Raw genomic sequence first — 21,107 nt, 5'->3', positions numbered from 1 at the left:
GTAAGTTTAGTTTTAGCAAATTAGTTTAGTTTTTTTTATTAGTTAAGTTACATAATAAATTTTTTGGTTAAATTAGGATTTAGTCATTGTAAGTATTTGGGTTAATTAGTTTTTAGCCACCGAGTCCTTAGAGTGTCGTTTAATCCCTATAGTTTTTGTGTTTATTTTCATTTTGGTCCCCAAACTGAATGTTTTCCTGTTTCCAATTTTGCATCTTTATTTTATGCGTTTTAATTTTCAGTCCCAAATGTTATGTTATTTAGTTTTTGTTATTTTAGACATTTAACTTCTGAATTGTTGCATGTTCGTTTTAGTCCATAAATCAACATTTGCATGTTTATAGTTTTGTCTCTTTATTTTACCCGCATCTAATTTTAGCCCTAAGTATTCTTGTATTTAATCTTTGCTGTTTTAGACATTAAACTGTTGATTTTCGCATGTTACATTTTAGTCCCTAGGTAGAAGTTTGCATGTATCTAATTATGTCTATTATTTTATGTTCATTTAATTTTCGTCCTAAAATTGATTTGTTCAATTTATGTTGTTTAGATATTAGACTTTAAGGTTTTTGCATGTCACATTTTAGTCATGTGGTATGTTATTTTAAGTTTATGTGATGTTGCATATTTGGCATAACATTTTCTCGGTTTTCATTTTAGTTTACAAGTGGTCTCAGTTTTATGTTGATCTTGGTATATGTAATGCATTGATAGTTTTTTTGTGGTCTTTGTTTAATAGTAATTTAGCTTTAGATTTATTTACTCATTTATTTTAATCGCATGTTTAATTAATTTTTACATGACATCATTTTTGCATAATTTGCATGATAGCCCACTTGCATAACTCGACATATTCATAATTGGATTAAGGGTAATATATTTTTAATTTAAAATTGTTTTAAGTGGGCAGTCATAACTGATTTGAGGTCCGCTTTTAATGATTTTAAAATAAAAGTGTATCCCGAAAGTGAAACCAAAAAATTGATTCGTCACCTAAAATTTGGGAACGAGAGAAAAAGAAATGTTCGTTATTTAAATATAAGGGTAATATATTTTTAATTTAAAATTGTTTTAAGTGGGCCAGTCATAACTGATTTGAGGTCCGCTTTTAATGATTTTAAAATAAAAGGTATCCCGAAAGTGAAACCAAAAATTGATTCGTCACCTAAAATTTGGGAACGAGAGAAAAAGAAATGTTGGTTTATTTAAATATATCGAGAAAAGGTTGTTATATCTTTAAGATCTAGTCTCAATATTTGTAAATAATCGAACATTCTTTATCTTTCTAAAATGACTTGGTAATTTTAATTTAATTTGTTTGAGTGTTTTTGAATGTTAAATTTACATTTTTATTTTATGAGATCAAAAATCAAAATAAATTCGAATTTGTAAAGTTCATTGAAAAGACGTTAATTAATCGACTAGGTACCAATTTAGGGAGTTGTGGGGGTGCTAATCCTTCCCCGCACGTAACCGACTCCCGAACTCGGATTTTGGTAACGCAGACCTCAATTTGTTGTTTTAATTAAAATTAATTTTTATTTAAAATGACAAAGCATTTTTGGGTGCCCAATCACACCCTAATCAAATATTGGTGGCGACTCTTCGAACCGTTTTTTTCGATCGTAAAGGAAATTCAAAATTTTTCGAAATGTACAAAGACATGTCAACCATAGAATCAAATAGCTCTAATATCGAAGCTGAAACAAAGGAATTTGCTGAGTTTGAGGAGATTTCTGGAAATGATGTTCAGATCAATCCTGAAACTGTTCAAGAAGAACCAGTCACACTAGAACTGAGACGCTCCTCCAGAATTCCTAAACCAACCCAATGGTATTCTCATTCTTTGCACTACTTGTTGCTGACTGACAATGGTGAACCAGAGTGCTATGATGAAGCAATGCAAAGGAGGATTTCAGTCAAGTGGGAGTCTTCCATGAAAGATAAGATGGACTCGCTTATGTCAATCACGTGAGAATTAGCTGAATTACCACAAGGTAAGAAAGCGCTCCACAACAAGTGGATTTACAGGATCAAAGAAGAGCACGATAAGAGTAAACGCTACAAAGCAAGATTGGTTGTCAAAGGTTTTTAACAAAAGGAAGGTATTGACTACAATGAAATTTTCTCTCCGGTTGTAAAACTGTCTACAATCAGACTGGTGTTGAAAATTGTAGCTGCAGAAAATTTACATCTTGAGCAGTTAGATGTAAAGACAGCTTTCCTTCATGGTGATTTGGAGGAAGAAATCTATATGAGGCAGCCAAAAGGCTTCATAGAGGCAGGAAACAAAAACCTGGTATGCAGGTTGAGGAAGAGCTTGTATGGTTTAAAACAAGCTCCTAGACAGTGGTACAAGAAGTTCGATAGCTTCATGAGTAGTAGTGGTTTTACCAGATGCCAAGTAGATCATTGTTGTTACATCAAGAGGTTTGACAACAACTTCATTATTTTATTGTTGTATGTTTGATGACATGCTCGTTGCAGGCTCAAACATGCAAGAGATTATAAACTTGAAGCAAAAATTGTCGAAGCAGTTTGCAATGAAAGATCTGAGTGTTGCAAAGCAGATTCTTGGGATGAGGATCAAGAGAAACACAAAGTCGGGGACTTTGATGTTATCATAGGCTGAGTACATCAACAAAGTACTCTCCAGGTTCAACATGCAAGATGCTAAACCAGTAAGTACACCTTTAGGTGTTCATTTCAGACTCTCCAAAGAACAGTCACCAAAGACAGAGGAAGAACGTGCACACATGGTAAAGGTGCCGTATGCCTCAGCAATTGGAAGTCTGATGTATGCCATGGTTTGTACTAGACCAGATATTGCTCATGCAGTGGGAGCTGTTAGCAGGTACATGAATAATCCAGGCAAGGTACACAGGGAAGCTGTCAAATGGATCATCAGATATTTGCGGGGTACTACAAACAAAGCACTTTGTTTCAAAGGTGGAGATACGATACTTACAGGCTATGTAGATGTTGACTTAGCCGGAAATGTTGACATCAAAAAAAACACTACAGGATATATTTATACTCTAGGAGGTACTGCAGTGGTTTTTAAAATGTTTTGGGAGTCGCCATCGGCCTTTTGGGTCAGGTAGGTCGAATACCTAAAAATTATCTTTTAAAAGAGTTTTTAAGAAAACATTAGTTAAAAGATAAATTGATCTGCGTTTAACCAAAAATTCATTCTTTTTAGAAATAAAAAGGGATTTTTGGTCGGTTACGTTTAGGGAAGGATTAGCACCCCTACAACGCCCAAAATTGGTACTTATTAATTATATATTGTCTTTATTATTACAAATTAAAAATTCAAAGATATATTTAATTTATAATATTATGTTGGGTTTCTCAACTACAGAAGATAGTTGCTCTCTCCACAACTGAAGCAGAATATGTCGTTGTTACAGAAGCAGCAAGGAGATGGTTTGGCTCCAAAGTTTCTTGGAAGAGTTAGGCAAGAAACAAGAGAACAATGTCTTGTACTGCGACAGTCAAAGTGCTATCCATCTAGCGAAGAATCCGTCTTTTCATTCCAGAACGAAGCACATACAATTGTGTTATCATTTTATCCAGTCTCTTCTGGAAGATGGGATTTTGAAACTTGAAAAGATCAGTGGAGCTCAAAATCCGGCAGACATGTTGACAAAGACGGTGACAACGAACAAACTAAAGTTGTGTTCAGCTTCAGTTGGCATGCTAGAGTAACAAGACCAGAATGCTGCTGCATTGATCGATGTGTGAAGACAGATTAAAATCAATTTTCAAGTGGGAGATTGTAAAGTCAACAAAGGAGGCTTAAAGGGGGGGATTGTTTTGTTTTTCAGTAAAGGAGAGCTGAAGTTTTCAACAAAGGGGGCACTGAATTCGGTGCCCCAATTCTTAATTAAAATAGAAATAGGTTTAATTACAATATTAGTCCCTAAGCTTTAGTTATAAATATCCTAGCCCATTTAGCTTCATAATCATCCCAAAATCTTCCAGTTCTCTCTCAAGTGTGTTTTGTAAACACCTGTAATTTTTTCTCTTTAGTAAAAGATCTGCAGCAGTCCGGAGACGTAAGCACAATTGGCTGAACTCCGTTATCAATTTTTCGGGTATTATTTTTCCGCTTTAATTTTGTATTCTCACTAATCTGGCTATAGGAAAATTACTTGTTACTCGTTTATTTCCCAACAAACCGGACTAACTAGGTTTGTTCTATCCGCTTTTAAATGAATGGCTTCGTGTTCATATTCCGAAAATAAATGGTTGCAGTGAGGTTGTAATATGTTACTTCTTGTTCTTCCAATAATATTTAGTCGGAAATGTTTCACGATAGGGGCCGGGGCCGGATCTTCGATGTTTAGAGTTGAGTTTACTGATTTCGGTTTTCGATACTTCTCTCTGTTACAGTGTGACAAAAACGTACTTTGAGAACTTGGTTAGAGCACTAGAGAATGGTCTGGAGGATGTGGATTCCCAGGGCACAACCAGTAGCGGCAAGTCCGGGAATCCGAGAGCAGTAAGGAAAGAGGTGCCGGGGAGCCCTAAAGCCGATGGTTCCGACTAAAGTGTAGATAATACAAGTAGTCCTTGTAACTCTGCTGTGCCTTCTAGTTTCTGGGTTCATAAAAATAAAATTTTCAACTTATTTCGGTAAGGCATACGTTCAATCTATACTTGCATTGATACGTACATGTACATGTACATCTACAAGTTGCCTTTTTGCAAATTATGTATATTATTACAAGTTTAATGGCTTTGAATACAAATTTGCATAATATGATGAAATGAATCGATATGCATGACCTATGCGCCAGGGACATCCATTTGTTGGGTGGAAGGGGCTCTAGCCCCAGATGTTTTAAATATTAGTCAAATAATGTTTTTATTTAATGGTGAGTGTTTGATCGGGTCGAGTGAAAAAATTATGTTATTCGATTTGACGAGTCTTGTTTTTAACTCTTTTTAATTTTTTCGAGTTGAATTTATAAAATTTGAGTGGTTTTAACTTCTGTTTAAATTTAATTGTAAATATTTATAGTATTATGATAATATTTGATTTTAATTTGAATGATTTTTTACAACCATGTATAATACATATATATTTCTTCATATTTTTCATATGTGATACCTATATCATAAGAGTGAGGGAACTCAACTTAAACTTGAAAATAGTTAACTAATTACTAAAAATTAAGTTATTTGAGTTCTATTTTATAATATGATTCAAATTAAAAAAAATTCTAGTCAAAATCATAAAATTACGAGTTTTTTCAGTTGGATCAAATTCAAAAAAATCAGTGTCCGTTTAGTTCTAGAAAATATTTTTTATTTTCAAAGAATAGTTTTCCCTTAGAGTTTTTTGAAAATTGGAAAATATGTCCAACTTAAAAAAACTTGATTTCATAAATAAAAAATATATATATTTGGTATACAAATATAGATGAAAAATATTTATTAAATAATTATATTAAAATATAATTATTAAAATATTTATTATATAAATTCAATATGTGAGCTGTGTAAATATAAATTAGTAAAGTTAATAAAAAAATTATAACCCATAAATTGATAGAGTTTATAGTAAGAATATAATGTTAGTCCATATTGGATATCAAATAAATTAAAAAAATATAATTGTAAACAAGATCACACAAAAACATCGTTAAAATAAAAAATATGTTTAGTGATATTTTAGTCCTTCAATTTTTTTGGAGAAAAAAATTAGTGTAGCCCTTGAACTTTTTCTTCACTCAATGTGACCCTTAAATTGAGGAAAAAAAAAATCAATCTAATGCTTTAACTAACGAAATCAACATTGATCATTATGATACTTACATGTCAGTTCACAAAGCTTACACAAAATTGATGTGATAGTTCACAATGTTGTTGTGGTAATGCATGATGAATGATGATGGGTAGATGTGCTTAAATGATTTTTTGGCTAAGTTCAAGGGTTGAATTGATTTTTTTTAGAAAGTTTAAAGACTTAATTATTTTTTTAGAAAAATTTCAAAATTATTAAAATATAAAATATAAACAATTATTAATATATTTAATATATTAAATATAAAATTACTAAAAAAATCAAATTATTAAAAAAATAGTTTAAGAAACAAATTGAGCGTAAAAAAATTTAGGACCATATTGATTTTTTTGGAAACTTATTTTTATTTTTCATAAATAATTTTTTAATTTTACGACCAAACATAATTTTTTAACATTTTTTATTTTCTAAGAAAATAAAAATAAAAATAGCTTATATTTTCTGGGATCAAACGAACCCTCAATTTTTTAAGTTAACTTTTGTTTACCTCCATTTATTATTCTTAATTTTTAAATTTAAATACTTAATAGATACTTGTATCTTAATCTTAATTTTATCTCTAACTATATGTAAACATAAACATGAAAAATTCTAAACATATGTATTAGTATTTTACAGTATTAAAAATATTCATATTTTTTATATTATAAAACATTTATTTCATCTTTTATATATTATACAATCCTTATACTTATTATTAAAATATTAGTATAAAACGTATTCCAATAAAATATTATAAATGCTATTTAAAATTTAAATTAATTAGTAATATTAGTTGGTAGTATGTCGTTTCTTTGCCTTGTGGCAATTTGCATATGATAAATTTTCAGGCAATGCGGACTACTCTGGTGAATGTGTGGCACTCAATTAGGTAGGAGTGTTCATTCTGTTAAAACGGTGGTCGACCGAACCAAATTACTATTAATCGAATTAATCAAACTTTTTTTTTCTTTAACCGTTAACCAAACCGAACTTCTTTTTGAAAATTTTAACCGAACCGAATAAATTTCGGTTAATTTCGAATTAACTTAAATTTTTTTAAATTTTCTAATTTATATAAAAATTGAATATTTTTGAATTAAAAAAACAATTTACAATTAATTTAAATAATATATAATTATAAAATAAAAATTTTATATGAATTTTTTAATTAATTAATATTGATTTAGGTTTAAAAGTTATTGGATATTAAATTATTAATTAAGTTTTAAATAGTTTGAACTGAGCCCATATGTTATATATAATATATTTAAAATTTAAAATTTAATTTCGGTTAATTCAGTTAATTAGCCGTTAACCGAGTTCTAAAAATATTATTAATCGTTCTCCAACCGAACTAATTCGGTGATCGACCGAATTAATCGAATTAATTCGATTCAATTGATTAATTCGGTTAAAACTGAAAAATAAACACCCCTACCCTCTTCCGACTCTTTCACGAGATTGATGCGGATCAGATTGATTAGGAGTGTTTGGTATTTTAGTTCGTATCTTTTGGTGTTGCGTTGAACGCATTATGGGGAGGATCCGAGGACGGTGGATTTAATTAGTAATAATTTCTAGTGTTTGGTTAACAATATTCTTGTGGGTTTTATTTTGGAACAGGTGGCGAAACAGTTTGGGAATTTCCTGGGTAAATTCAAAGAGTATGATATCAGTGCTTTGTCTTTAGGATACAGAGGCTATATGCGAATCAGAGTGGCGTTAGATGTTCGAAAGCCTCTAAAGAGAAGGAAAAAGCTTGCTATGCCAAACGGGTCTTCGAATTTTGTTAGTGTCCAAAATGTAAATTTTGAATGTTTAGTGGTTAAAGTATAAAGTTTGGAAAGTTGAGGGGATCAAAAGGGTAATTTCCAAAAGTTTAGAGACTGAAAGAGTAATTTTCAAAAGTTAGGTGTTTTTACCTCATAATGAATAGTTCACCCCCAAGAATAACGTTTTGGTGGGAATGAGATTTTTTATCTGGAATTTATGTTAAAAACTATAAAGTGTTAAAGTTCGGTAAAAATTCGGTAAATCGAATCGGATAGAAATTTTGAGAAAATATGAAGAGTGATAAATTATGGTTGAAAATATTATTTCCACATTTTAAAATGATGAAAAACAATATGGAGCATTGGAAATATTATTTCCACATTTTAAATTTCTTGAGAGTATCCATATATGTTTCTAGAAGAGTTACCTAGATTATCTCCCGATTGAGGTGTAGAATATAAAATAGAGATGTTATCGGGTACTATGTTTTTTATATAGTTTCGTATGGAATAGCTCCGACTGAGCCCAAAAAATTTAAGGTTTAGTTATTAGAATTGCCAAGATCAAGTATTTACAAGATCAAGCATGTTATCTGGGATGCACCGATGTTAATTGTGAAAAAGAAAAATGAGTCTATGCAATTATGCATAGATTATTGTCATTCAAAAATAAGATAATAGTGAAGAATAAGTTTCCTCTTCTAAGGATTGATGACCTTCTAATCAATTAAAAGGTGTAATGATATTTTCTAAAATTGAACTTCGATTTGGAATGTTATCCGTTAAAGATTAAGGAAGATCTTCCTAATATGGTTTCAGTATTCAATATAGATATTACAAGTATGCGGTAATGTCGTTTGGTTTAACGAATGTTCCTACATCATTTATGGATTTGATAAACCGAGTATTTTAGTTATATTTGGATTAGTTAGTGATAGTGTTCATTGATGATAACTTGGTCCATCTTAAGATTTAGAAAGAATATAATGTGTATTTTTGCATAATTCCCTCAACTCTTCGAGAGAAAGAGTTCTATGTTAAATTGACAAAGTGTGAATTCTGGTTGTTTAAATTTGTATTTCTTGGCCATGTGATCTTAGCAGAGGGGATAAGAATAGACTTCAAGAAAGCACAAACTATAGTTGAATGATAAATTCTAAAGAGTGTTTCCGAGATTTGAAGTTTCTTAGGACTTGTTGGTTACTATTGAAGGTTTGTAAAGAACTTTTTGATGATTTTCTTTCCTTTGACCAAGCTATCGAGAAAAGACGTGTCATTCATTTAGACTAATAAATGACAAGAAATTTTGAGACATTAAAGAGAATATTGATAACAGCCTCGGTGTTAATGTAACCCAATATGGAAAAGATTGTATGATTTATAGTAATGCATCTCATAACGGTTTTGGGGATATGCTTATGCAAGATGAAAAGTTATGGCTTATGATGGGTAGCAATTAAGAATCATGAAAGAAATTATCTAACTCATGATCTAGAGTTAGTAAGAGTTGTGTTCATTTTATAAATACAATGCTATTATTTATATGGTGAGTGATGTTATATCTATGTGGATCTAAAAAATTAAAGGTATGTGTTAAATTGAAGGAGTGATAATAAAGGAAATGGATTGAATTCCTTAAAGAAAGATGATATGCGTATCGACTACTATAAGGAAATATTAACGTGGTGGGTAATGTGATAAAGCCGAAAGACATTTATGTTCTAAGAGTTTTGAATATGTGATTGTCTTTAAAGAAAGATGGTGCCTTGATTGCATAATTAAAGTTAAAGTCTATGTTGCTAGACCAAGTAAAGGATATTCAAAGAAAATATGAAAATTGTTGTTCTTGACAAAGATAGAACAAGTGGAAAAAGTTGAAACCAAAGACCTTGAAGTTAAGTTTGATGGATGTTTGTATTATCGAGGAAAGAATTGATATTAATAACAGACATGAAAACAACTATCACCGAGTTTGTTTCTAAATGCCTGATATCTCAACGAGTTAAAGTAGAACATCAAGTACCTTCTAGATTGTTGTAACTGATTTCCATCCCTTAGTGGGAATAGTAATGAGTTACAATGGACTTTGTAACAAATAAAAATTATTTAAGATAATCTCAAGATAGCTGCCGATCAATAATAGCCCTATTTAGATTTGAAAAGAAAAACGATATTCTATTAATGTGGTGATAAGTGTTTTTTAAAGTATTGATCAGATCTTTCTCATGTTATCACACCGGAGGATATTAAGATCCAGTCAGAATTTGACTTATGAAATAAGTACTTATTGAAGTTCATTAGAGAAATCAAAAGTTGAAAAGCTAAATGGAAATGAGAACATGATAAGAAAAAACATTGTTTTCATCTATCAACATTATGTGCATATTGAAAATTCGAGGATGGATTTTCTTAAGGGGGACGAATTGTAATACCCCAAAATTTTGGTCAGTGACCAAAATGTAAATTTTAAAAGTTTAGTGGTTAAAGTATCAAGTTTGAAAAGTTAAAGGATCAAAAGGATAATTTTCAAAAGTTTAGAGACCAAAAGATTAATTTTCAAAAGTTAAGGGATCAAAAAGGTATTTCAAACATTATTCTTCTCCTCAAATTTGTTTTTAATGACATCAACTCACAATCGATGAAATCCATCTAATAGTTCGACGTTCTAATACTCTAAATTCTATGATGGTTGTTTGATGAGACTGGTTTCAATGTATATTGTTTGTCTTGTTAAGAGAATGCTTCTAATTGTTCAAGTTTCAAACAAATACCTCAAATTTCTCAAATCTAAGAAAGCCTCAAACCCCCAAAACAATATATTTTTGGTGTTTAATTTTATAAGTTTTAAAGAATCTGAAAAATCTAATCTGACAAAGTAATAGAAGACGATGAGACAAATTCACCAAATGATCATAAAAAATTATTTTCGATGATAACTAAAATTAAGAGAACTCTTAATTTTATTAACAAAAAAATTAATTTTTGATTTTTATGTGAGCATTCATCAGCTCCATGTCAATACTAAATTATCACGTCATCGGTCAAGTGCTTACATCAAAACTAAATTTAAAAATTTTAATATTAAAATTAACTTTTTTTGAATTAAAAGGGAAACAAATAACATCAAGCTCTTATGTAAGGAGGACTTTGAGAATCTCTCATGAGAAACCCTAAAACATTCGAGGAAATTATAGAAAAGGAGTGTCTGTAACCTTCAATAACAAGTTGGAGACATAATTCAACCCAAACTCCCATAGCCCAATACCACTTATAAGTCCAATATATCAAATAAAGATGGAAAAAACCCCAATAACAAAGAAAAAACTAGGGTTTCTCTTCTCTGCTATTGCTGTCGTCGTCGTTTTCCCTCAGCTTATTTTTGCTAACATTCAACAATGGCAGCTAGTTCGACGGCGAGGTCTTTCCTTCAAGTTGCAGCCACGGAAGAGGTCGTTTCGCCTCTCCGAGTTGTTCAGATCGAAGGGCTGGTATTCATCCGCTCACTCTATTTCGTTCTCTTCTGATTTATATGTTTTCTTATCAATGGATTTTTGCATTTTTAGGCTATCTTAAAAATAATCAAGCACTGCAAGGAGTTTTCACCGGCTCTGGTTACCGGCCAGCTTCTCGGTTTAGATGTTGGCAGTGTCCTTGAAGTTACTAACTGTTTCCCTTTCCCGGTAATTTTGCTGTTCTCCTTTAACTTCCCCCTTTTGAATTTTTTTGATATGTTTCTGTTTTAAACTGGAATGTTTTGATTATTGGGATAGATCCGCGAGGAGGACGAGGAGATTGAAGCTGATGGAGCTAATTATCAGCTCGAGATGATGCGATGCCTGAGGGAGGTTAATGTTGATAACAACACTGTTGGATGGTAATGTCTCGACTATTTTTGTAGTTCAACTGCTAGATACACTGCTTTTGGAGCCGAGACTAACATTTTTTTGTAGTTGACGGATGTTGTCCTTGATACTTGAGGAATTAGGTATCATGATGCTTTTTATGATTTCGAGTTCTTGATAATTCTCATACTGTTAATAACCAATGGCGAAGCCAATCTTGTTGTATGCATAGTATCTTAATTGGTATATACCGTATATTTAATTTATTCAAGTGATTTGTACTTTGGTCAATGGTTATGTACTTTGAACATCTGTTTCATGTGGTGATCTATGCCTTGCGTATTTTCAGGTACCAATCAACGATTTTGGGTTCATATCAGACAGTCGAGCTCATCGAGACCTTTATGAATTATCAGGTAAAGTAAACATTTTTAACATTATTTGGTGGCAATGAATGTGTGATGAACGTGATTGCTTTGTGTTCCTTTCCATTTAAACTCACTTGTCAAAGTTTAGTTCTTCAGTTATTTACCTGCTTAATTGTTAAACTGTGTAGGAGAATATAAGGAGGTGTGTGTGCATTATCTACGATCCTTCAAGGTCTAATCAAGGTGTCTTGGCTCTCAAGGCTTTGAAGCTATCTGATTCTTTTATGGAACTTTATCGGACTAATAACTTTACTGGAGAGAAGTATGATATCTCACTGCTGTCAAAATTTTAGGAATATGAATTTCGTGTGCTCTCATATTGATCGTCTTTCATTTTTATAGGTTGAGGGAGAAAAACTTGTCATGGGTGGATATTTTTGAGGAAATTCCTGTAAGTTTCTACTGCCTTGACTGTTTACTAGTTTGAAGAAGTAATGCAATCCAACATTGCAACCACATTTTCCTTTATTATTATTTCTTATGATAATGAAACATTAGTCGACTAGATATACAATGAATAATCAATTATTGAGTACAGGGTACAGTGGAATATTGAGTATTTCCACAGTTTTCTTGTATGATACTTGAAATGTCACTGATAAGCTAGTGTATTTTCAATGTAAACAATCATGGTTCTCACTTTCGTGTTAACGTTTGTGTTGTTTTTGTACTGCAGATCAAAGTATCAAATTCTGCTCTTATCAGTGCCTTTATGACTGAACTGGAATCTGATACACCAGTCGCACAGGTGAAATATAAATTGTTTATCAAGTGGTTTTTACCTATACCGTTGTAGAAGATTTCGTATCTGTGAAATTTTCCTTCTAACTTTACTTTTCCATTTTAGTGTGATTATGACCGTCTACAATTGTCAAGTAATCCTTACATGGAGAGGAATATGGAATTTTTGATTGAATGCATGGATGATTTGTCAATGGAACAACAGAAGGTATCTATTCCCGTTTCTCCAATATTGCATTGCTATCATTGCTGCTATTTTATGATTAACATAAATTGCCATTCCCTTATTTTTTCTTTTTGCAGTTTCAATTTTACTACAGGAATTTGTCACGTCAACAAGCCCAGCAACAGGCATGGCTTCAGAAAAGAAGGTAGTTTACTTGATCTCTATGCTACTTGACTCTTTAAATTCCTTGAAAGTCCATCTAGGACCTTCCATATACATGGAAAACTTAGAAAAAAATATCTTCCTAGGAAGAGGAACAAAATAGGAGGTAACAAAATTGGTTTCCAGTTATGATGATCTAGAAATTCTGGGGCACAACATGAAGTTTTCAAGTAGAATTGGTTGAATTCCTCACATTTTTTTAAGGATTTTGAGGGTAATAATTAAAAAGCTTGAAGCTGCCTCCATTTTACCTTTTGGATGAAGTAGATTTTGTTGTGTCAAAAGTCTTCATATTGTGCTTTTGTTTTCTTAGTTCACCAAAGTTTATGTATTTTATCTTTTTTGTCAATGTAGGTCTGAGAACATGGCACGAAAGGCTGCTGGGGAGGAACCATTGCCTGATGAGGACCCCACAAATCCCATCTTCAAGCCAATCCCTGAGCCTTCACGATTGGAGAGCTTTCTCATAACAAATCAAATTGCTAATTACTGCAACCAAATCAACGGGTATGTTTTCTGTTCTCTATCTTACCATTTTTTTCTGGATAGCCTCATAACAAAATCTCCCACAGTTTGCATTTTGAAATCAATGCGGGTTTTAATGTATATTTTCAACTTGTATCTCTGGTTTTTGTTTTCCCTTGTAATTCCTTTCTTTTAGACAAGAGTCACTGCCTAGTGTAACATAACCAAAAAAATGGCTCTATGTTAATTTCCCTTGACAATTCCTTCTGTAATGGCATTGTTCATTTACTTATCGACTCCTTGATGTTTAAATTATGCATTTTCATATTGATTTGCTACTTCAATCATCTCGGTTGTCGTAATTGTGTTATAATCATATCACTATGAATTCTACCTTGTGTGTACTATTGTGTTCTACCTCGAGGCCGTTACCTGGGGATATGAAAGGGTTTTAAATACTGGGAGTTAAACCCCAAACCTACTGTCTGCATGAACAAATTTAACTGAAGTCCAGGACGGGTACTAGTACTATTAAAAAAGTTTCAGACCCAAAAAGAAAAATATCCTATAACCTTTGGATATGAAGTATTACGGTCTCTGATCTTCTAATTGAAATGTGATGGGAAGAAATGCACTGCGATCATGATTCCTTCGGTAACTTACCATTGTTTAAATCATTTTGCAGTGTTGCTGGGCAGAGCTTTAATAGATTGTATTTAATGAAGTCGTTGCACGATAACTGATCCGGAAACATCGCAGCATCGCCCCCTGCAATGTTTGCAGGTATGAAATATGCATCGTGGAGATTAGCTAAAAGCTTTTGCAGTGTCGGAGTATAATTATAATTTTTATTTGAAGATGAATGTGATTGAATTGTTTTTCAATGCCGTTATGTTTCACGTTTAATCCATTATCTCATACACCTATTTTATGAATGGTGGAATGGAATCTTTGAATACAATTAGTTGTATTTCACCACTGTCGTCGGTTGTCATCATTAATAATCGATGGGTTTAAAATTCAGTTTATTTGTGCATGTATTACAATTAAGGTGTTCATAATTCGGTTAAAATTCAACCAATCGATCGAACTAAAATTTTGGTCGGTTAATTGGTTGGTTAATTTTGGGTTTGAACGGTTAATGGTTAATGAATATTTTTTAAAATTTTGGTTATTGGTTAATTTTGTTTGAAATTGATTAATTAATTGACCAATTAATTTAATTGAGTTTGTTTCAGTTAAATTTTATTTGAGAAAATTCTGTTTGATTAATGGATAAAGAAAAAAAAATGATTTATAAATTTTGAATAATTCAGTTTAGTTGGTTAACAGAATTTATTGTTATAAATTAATCATTACTTTTTTATGAGATAAAAAGATTCGGTAAAGCAATTTGTCGTTCTTTTTTTGTACACATCAAACTAAAAGATGATGTCATCACTTAAATATAAGACTTGCTATCTTTACATTTTCTTCAAATCCACAATATCAACATGTTCAAACTGGGAAGATGATGTCATCACTTATATATAAGTACAGGGATGATAATAGTATCATATAATAATATTTTTTAATTAAAATTGATTTGAAAATAACAACAATTCAATAAGGTAATGTACTTATATCATACATGAAAAATATCTAATTGGATTTACAGAATTTGACATTTTTTTTATAAAACAAACATTAAATTTGTGTTTATGAGAATTAAAGGAGTGAACTAGAAACTCTGAGGATCCAAATGCCGCTACGAACGATAAAAGATTTTGGTTAAATTCAAAAGTTAAATTGATATTTTATTTAAAGTGTAAGAGTCAACTTAATATTTTATCTAACACTTAAATGTCAAATTAGTATTTTATTTAAAATTTAAGAGTCAAATTAAAGAAAATAACTTATTTTATTAATATGTCACGTCATCAAATTAGGTGATCAAAACATTATACAACAAATTGAGATAACTCACGAGTCGAAGCAAATTGAGATATGGAATGCGCGGCCACATTGGCCGATCTCCTGATAATTTCCACGTGAAGATGTCCATGCTCCTTCAACAGCCGACGTGCTTCAACCAGACGATAACCCACCGTTGACATATCCAGTTGTGAGGTGGTAAATTGACGGACAACATTTGCCGCATCACTCTCAATGTGTATCCGTGGATGGTTCAACTCATTTGCTAAGCGCAATCCATAAATTACGGCAAAAGCTTCCGCCACCTTTGCATCGGAAATCATTGGAAGGAGCAGACAAGAGAGCAGACATAAACATTGATCTTGATAGTATCCACTGGAGGTTTACGCCATTTCTCTGTCGAAGTTGCTGGTGTCTTTATCTCCTTCCCAAATAACGCCATCGCCATGTCGTAAGATGCAAGCAGTGCCTTGCTTGAAATCACCACGTGCCAATCCGGTAGTATTCATCCTTTATGAACTTTAACATTGCATCGATATCACACCTCGTACAATAACACCGACAATAATCGGAAATCATTTACCAACAGCAACGATGATAAGAGGGATAACCATTAACCAACCAATACAAGAAGGATATGGTGCAAATACAGCGGGGGCATTTACTCCAAGCGCTGTATAGATGGGGAGAGTGGCCGCACAGTCACGGAAAGCATGTAAACAAGTTTCTGTATGGAGGCTGCACAGCGGACAGCAACCATTCGAAAAACCGGCCAACTGGAGCCGACTCCCAATCGGAAGCGCCTCATGAACTAATCTCCAACCAAAAATTCGAACCTTAGGTGGAACAGCCAGACGTGAAAGAAACAGCTATAGAGGTAACATCGACATAGAAACCGACCCTTGATGCATTAAATAAAAATACCCCGAATGTACCGAGTAGCTCCCCGATGAATGACCGCTCCAAATATGGGCCTCTTACTGAACTGGGGCTATAGCACACTGTAGAATTCTACTTGCATCTTCCGGATTGAATACGGCTTGCACTTTAGCAACATCCCATTGTGCTGAGTTTTGAATCATGAATTCACCATAGCGAACTGGATTGCCAGCAGTGTCGACATAAGAGGCCGATAATCGAACTTGATGAGATCCTCCCCAACTGTCTTCAAACATTCGAACGTAACTGTCTTGGCCAATCCGCTAATGAAAACTGTCCTTTAGAGGAAGCATGGTTGTGAAGATGCCTTGCCAAGCAAAGGATGGTCGATCTCCAAGTTGAGCGGAAAGGATATCCCCATGCGTAAAATATTTGGCCCCAAAGACTCTCGCCAATAAACAGTTCGGAGAATTGATTCACTACCACTCTTGCTTGCCGGTATATAAGGAAGCAACCCATAATATATGTCGGGAGAGATGACCCAATCGATTGAATATACACTTTAAATATAAGTTTAACTTTTGACTTTTGACCATTGCAAATTAAATATATTATTTAATTTGAATATTAGTAGGATAATTATTCTTTAAATATGTCAACTTAAAAAATGTATTTGTTACCTTTTTTAACTTTGAATATTAAAGATAATTATATACTTTTGTTTATTTCAAATTAAAATAATAATTATTTAAGTTTGAATGGTAAAAAGAGTTTTATCTTTTGAATATTTCAAATTAAAAGATATTGTTAATGTTTAATGTTGAATATTAAAAGATATTTGGTTGGATTAAATCTCTCTTGAAAATTCCCTATAAATAGTGAATAAACCTGTTAGGTTTTTCACATCTTAACAGATCTCACAACCCAGTTTTTGCAAAAACTTCTCTTATCTTGAAATTCTTTTCTCTTCCATAGTTTTCAGATGATAGTCGTAGGCAAGGATTATTCGTGATATGTGCAGATGTGTTACTGTATCATTAGTTATTGTATCTCGGGAGACAGAAGACCAACGAACTCGAGCACTAAAGGAGTGGTCGAAAATCTGTATTAGGGAAAATGTGTAACGACGGGTCTCAACTGATTCCGATTGCTAGATCAAAATAAAATGATAATTTTATTTTCATTCATTTTTATCTCATCTTCTAAGAAGTTTAACTTTTTTTGTTTATTTTCTCAGGATTGATTTTGTCTCAAATTATTATTTCCAATAACAATATCAAGACAAGAGTAAACTCGATCATTCTCTTTATCACTTTGTATTTTTGATATTTTATAATGATATTTATTCATTGTTATTTTTCTATATCATTCTCGGATTAATGCGTGCGATTATTTCTCTAACAATCTTAAGACATACTTGATTTTATTATTTTTCCGAGATGATATAGAATTCATGAGTTTAATCCTTATTGTGTATAAGGGAAGTGCAAAAAAATCAGCAAAACAAATATTGGGCGAAAATCAAGAGAAATTTACACCAAAGAAAAGTTTATTCAATTTTGAATTTATGAATTTTAATTTCTTTAAGGAATATTTTTGAATTTAATTTTAATGTGAGACATGAATCCATTAAATTTTGTGTAGGGATTCAAAGAATTGGATTCCAAAATCTTTGCAAGACCATAGTGGTTGCGTACTTTGTGGAGGCACACCTTGAATCTTGATGGTTTAGATTTTGATTAACAACGGTGAAGTTAATAATGACGATCAAGAATTCAAGTTTTGTCTAGCAACGATGAAGTCAATCCGATGGTAGAAATCTGAATATTTCCCTTTAATCCTAAACGATTCGAAACTCTTTCTTTTACATTTCTTTAATCTGAAACGGTTCAAATATCGTGGGAAAACGAGATAGCAAATAAATTTATTGTTTTGGATTTATCCTGCCGTTTTAACGGGCTTGTTAAAATCTCTAATTGGACAAATCTGTATAACAGAAATTTTCGTGAAAATAACTTTGGTTATTGATTTTTTTCTTCAGAATTTTGATTCTGTCCAATAAAAAATCGAAAAATAAACAAGAATCAATTTTCTCTTTATTTGAATCTTTGATTTCGTATTTGAAATCCATTGGGATTGTAATTCTGTCGTGTAACATAATTATTTAATATCTATAGAAATCGTTGGAAAGTAACAACGGTGTTACTGATTTGATTCAGAATTTTAGTTCATGACTAAATTACGTTGATAGAATAAATCAAAAATTAATTTTAGCTTATTGTTGAAATTGCTATTAATTCTAGTGTTAAACGAAATCGTGATTGCCAGTGGTCGTGAGCCACGATGAGAAACTTGTAAAATTTTATGAACTGAATTTCAAGATATGATAACATAAGATGTTATTTTATTTGGTCAGGTGAAGTTACCAAATGAGAGATGATCCTTCTATTATTAGAGAGGATGAGATATCTTGGAAGTATTATGACTTCCTATGTTGGTAATTCATCTTGAATATATTATCGATACACAATATAAGGTGTACAATTGAACCATAGATACAAAGCGGAAGATGTTGATATTAATGAATTATTAGTGACTAAGTTCTTAAACTTTGTAATATTTGCACAGAAGAGGGAGAATAAATCATCAATAATAGAGTTGCTTTTCGTCTTTACACCGATGAAAATATCAACATTGTTCACTGTTGTTGAATTCAATAAATAGATAAGCTAAATCAAAGAGCTTTTTAGGGCTTTTTCCAAAAGAGAAAATAACCTCAGTGACCAAAAATCCCAGATAATATACGATTTTGACCAACTTTTTTTGGATTTGCGAAAATGACCAACAAAATCGCAATGCGATCTCTAATTCGCATTGCGATTTCCACGATCGCAAATTCACGTTGCGATAGTTGAAAATCGCGTTGTGATTTTCCATTTCGCGTTGCGATAGTCTACAGTTGTCGTTGCGATTTTCCAAATCCATTTCGCGTTGCGATAGTTGAAAATCGCGTTGCGATTTTTCATTTCGCGTTGCGATAGTCTACAGTTATTGTTGTGATTTTCCAAATTCGTTGCGAAAATTCGTTGTGATAGTTAAAAAAAAAGATTTTGTTTCTTAAGAATTTTCTCTAAAAAGATAGTATCCGCACGGACGTGTCGAAGACACGTATTACCACGACCACGACCCGACCCGAGACGAGACGGCGGCGGCGGCGCGAGAGTCCCCCTTGTTCTCTATCACTCAACAAGAAAGTAAGAAAGCCAAGCCTTAAATACCATTCCCAATAGTGTTTCCAATACTATGTGGGATTTGAGCATTACCAACACTTGTTCCCAATACTATGTGAGATTGAGCCTTAAATAGTGATATTATTTTTGAATGTTTTGTTTAAAATTGTAATTATCGCGATTGATTGTAGATTGACTTTTAATTATGACATATTTAATTGTATAATACTAATGCAATTAGTTGCTGATTCAGTTGTTTTAAGGTGCATGATTGTTAATTATTTCCTGAATAATCACATTATATTGGAAACAAGTGTTGATAATGCTCAATCCCACATAGTATTGGAAACACTATTGGGAATGGTATTTAAGGCTTGGCTTTCCCACTTCCTTGTTGAGTGATAGAGAACAAGGGGGACTCTCGCGCGCCGCCGCCGCCGTCCCGTATCGTCTCTGGTCGTGGTCGTGGTAATACGTGTCTTCGACACGTCCACGCGGATACTATCTTTTTAGAGAAAATTATGAAGAAACAAAATCTTTTTTTAACTATAACGAATTTTCGCAACAAATTTAGAAAATCGCAACGACAACTGTAGACTATCGCAACGAATTTGGAAAATCGCAATCGCAACGCGAAATGAAAAATCGCAACGCGAAATGAAAAATCGCAACGCGATTTTCAACTACCACAACGCGAAATGGAAAAGCGCAACGCGATTTTCAACTATCGCAACGAGAAATGGAAAAGCGCAACGCGATTTTCAACTATCGCAACGCGATTTCCAACTATTGCAACACGAAATGAAAAATCACAACGCGATTTTCAACTATCGCAACGCGAAATGCAATGCGAATTTACGATAGTGGAGATCGCAATGCGAATTAGAGATCGTATTACGATTTTGTTGGTCATTTTCGTAAATCCAAAAAAAATTGATCAAAATCGTATATTATCTAGGATTTTTGGTCACTGAGATTATTTTCTCTTTCCAAAATCTGAATTTAAGTTCGCTTAGTTTGAGATTGAAGCCGGAAGAAACCCTAAAAAGTTAATCTTAACAGCTCAAAGACAGCCTTCAAATTTAGTACAATTGCAAACAAAAACGCAAGTTAGCGGAATACCCAAAAGCAGAAGGTAAAGGATTATCTCAAGAACAGTTCAAAATTCCACTACCCAGTTACTCCAAACAGGTAAATTTACCTTAAGAACAAAGACCCAAGCTCATTTTTGCTAAATAAAACAATCTTCAAGTGGAAAATTCATAAAGATGGCAGCAGATTAAGCCCTAAAAAATCAAGAAAACAAAATGAAAAATTAGTAGGAAAGAAGAGATGAAAAATACCTCTGACTGAAGAGAGAATGGTAACGATCGCTATGTAGTTTGGCGGCTGTTCCAATGCACCGATATAATCTAAGAAAACTACAAAAATAAATATATTGAAATTATGGGTAAAATACACGTTTAGTGTCTTAACCTTCACTTTTGTTTCGTTTTCATCACATAACTACTTTTTCAAAATCAAAATCACACTTAATATTTTGTTTTGATTTCATTTTGGTTACTCATAGTTAAAAAATGATGATTTTGATGTGTCACTATAAGTTAATTCCATATTATTATTGAAAAAAGTAAAAAAAAATCATCACAATA

At 32.3% G+C, this 21,107-nt stretch overlaps 1 protein-coding gene and 1 pseudogene across 1 annotated transcript; both read left to right on the top strand.

The window, feature by feature from the left end:
• The window catches only part of LOC120175187, a 48,077-nt pseudogene extending 43,523 nt beyond the window's left edge, over window positions 1-4,554 (top strand).
• A 6,349-nt stretch (window positions 4,555-10,903) lies between these two features.
• On the top strand, window positions 10,904-14,411 carry LOC120175273 (eukaryotic translation initiation factor 3 subunit H). Its single transcript, XM_039181944.1, has 11 exons — window positions 10,904-11,056; window positions 11,132-11,248; window positions 11,339-11,442; window positions 11,760-11,826; window positions 11,967-12,100; window positions 12,181-12,229; window positions 12,515-12,586; window positions 12,686-12,787; window positions 12,883-12,950; window positions 13,322-13,474; window positions 14,118-14,411. The coding sequence occupies exons 1-11, from the start codon at window positions 10,964-10,966 to the stop codon at window positions 14,173-14,175; spliced, it is 1,017 nt and encodes a 338-aa protein (XP_039037875.1). The 5' UTR covers window positions 10,904-10,963; the 3' UTR covers window positions 14,176-14,411.
• Window positions 14,412-21,107: the final 6,696 nt, after the last annotated feature.

This window comes from Hibiscus syriacus, unplaced genomic scaffold, assembly GCF_006381635.1.
Source record: "Hibiscus syriacus cultivar Baekdansim isolate YM2019G1 unplaced genomic scaffold, ASM638163v2 tig00112159_pilon, whole genome shotgun sequence".
NCBI classification, from domain to species: Eukaryota; Viridiplantae; Streptophyta; class Magnoliopsida; order Malvales; family Malvaceae; genus Hibiscus; species Hibiscus syriacus.
Note: the sequence above shows the minus strand (reverse complement) of the source record. Positions and strands in the feature narration are given on the sequence as shown.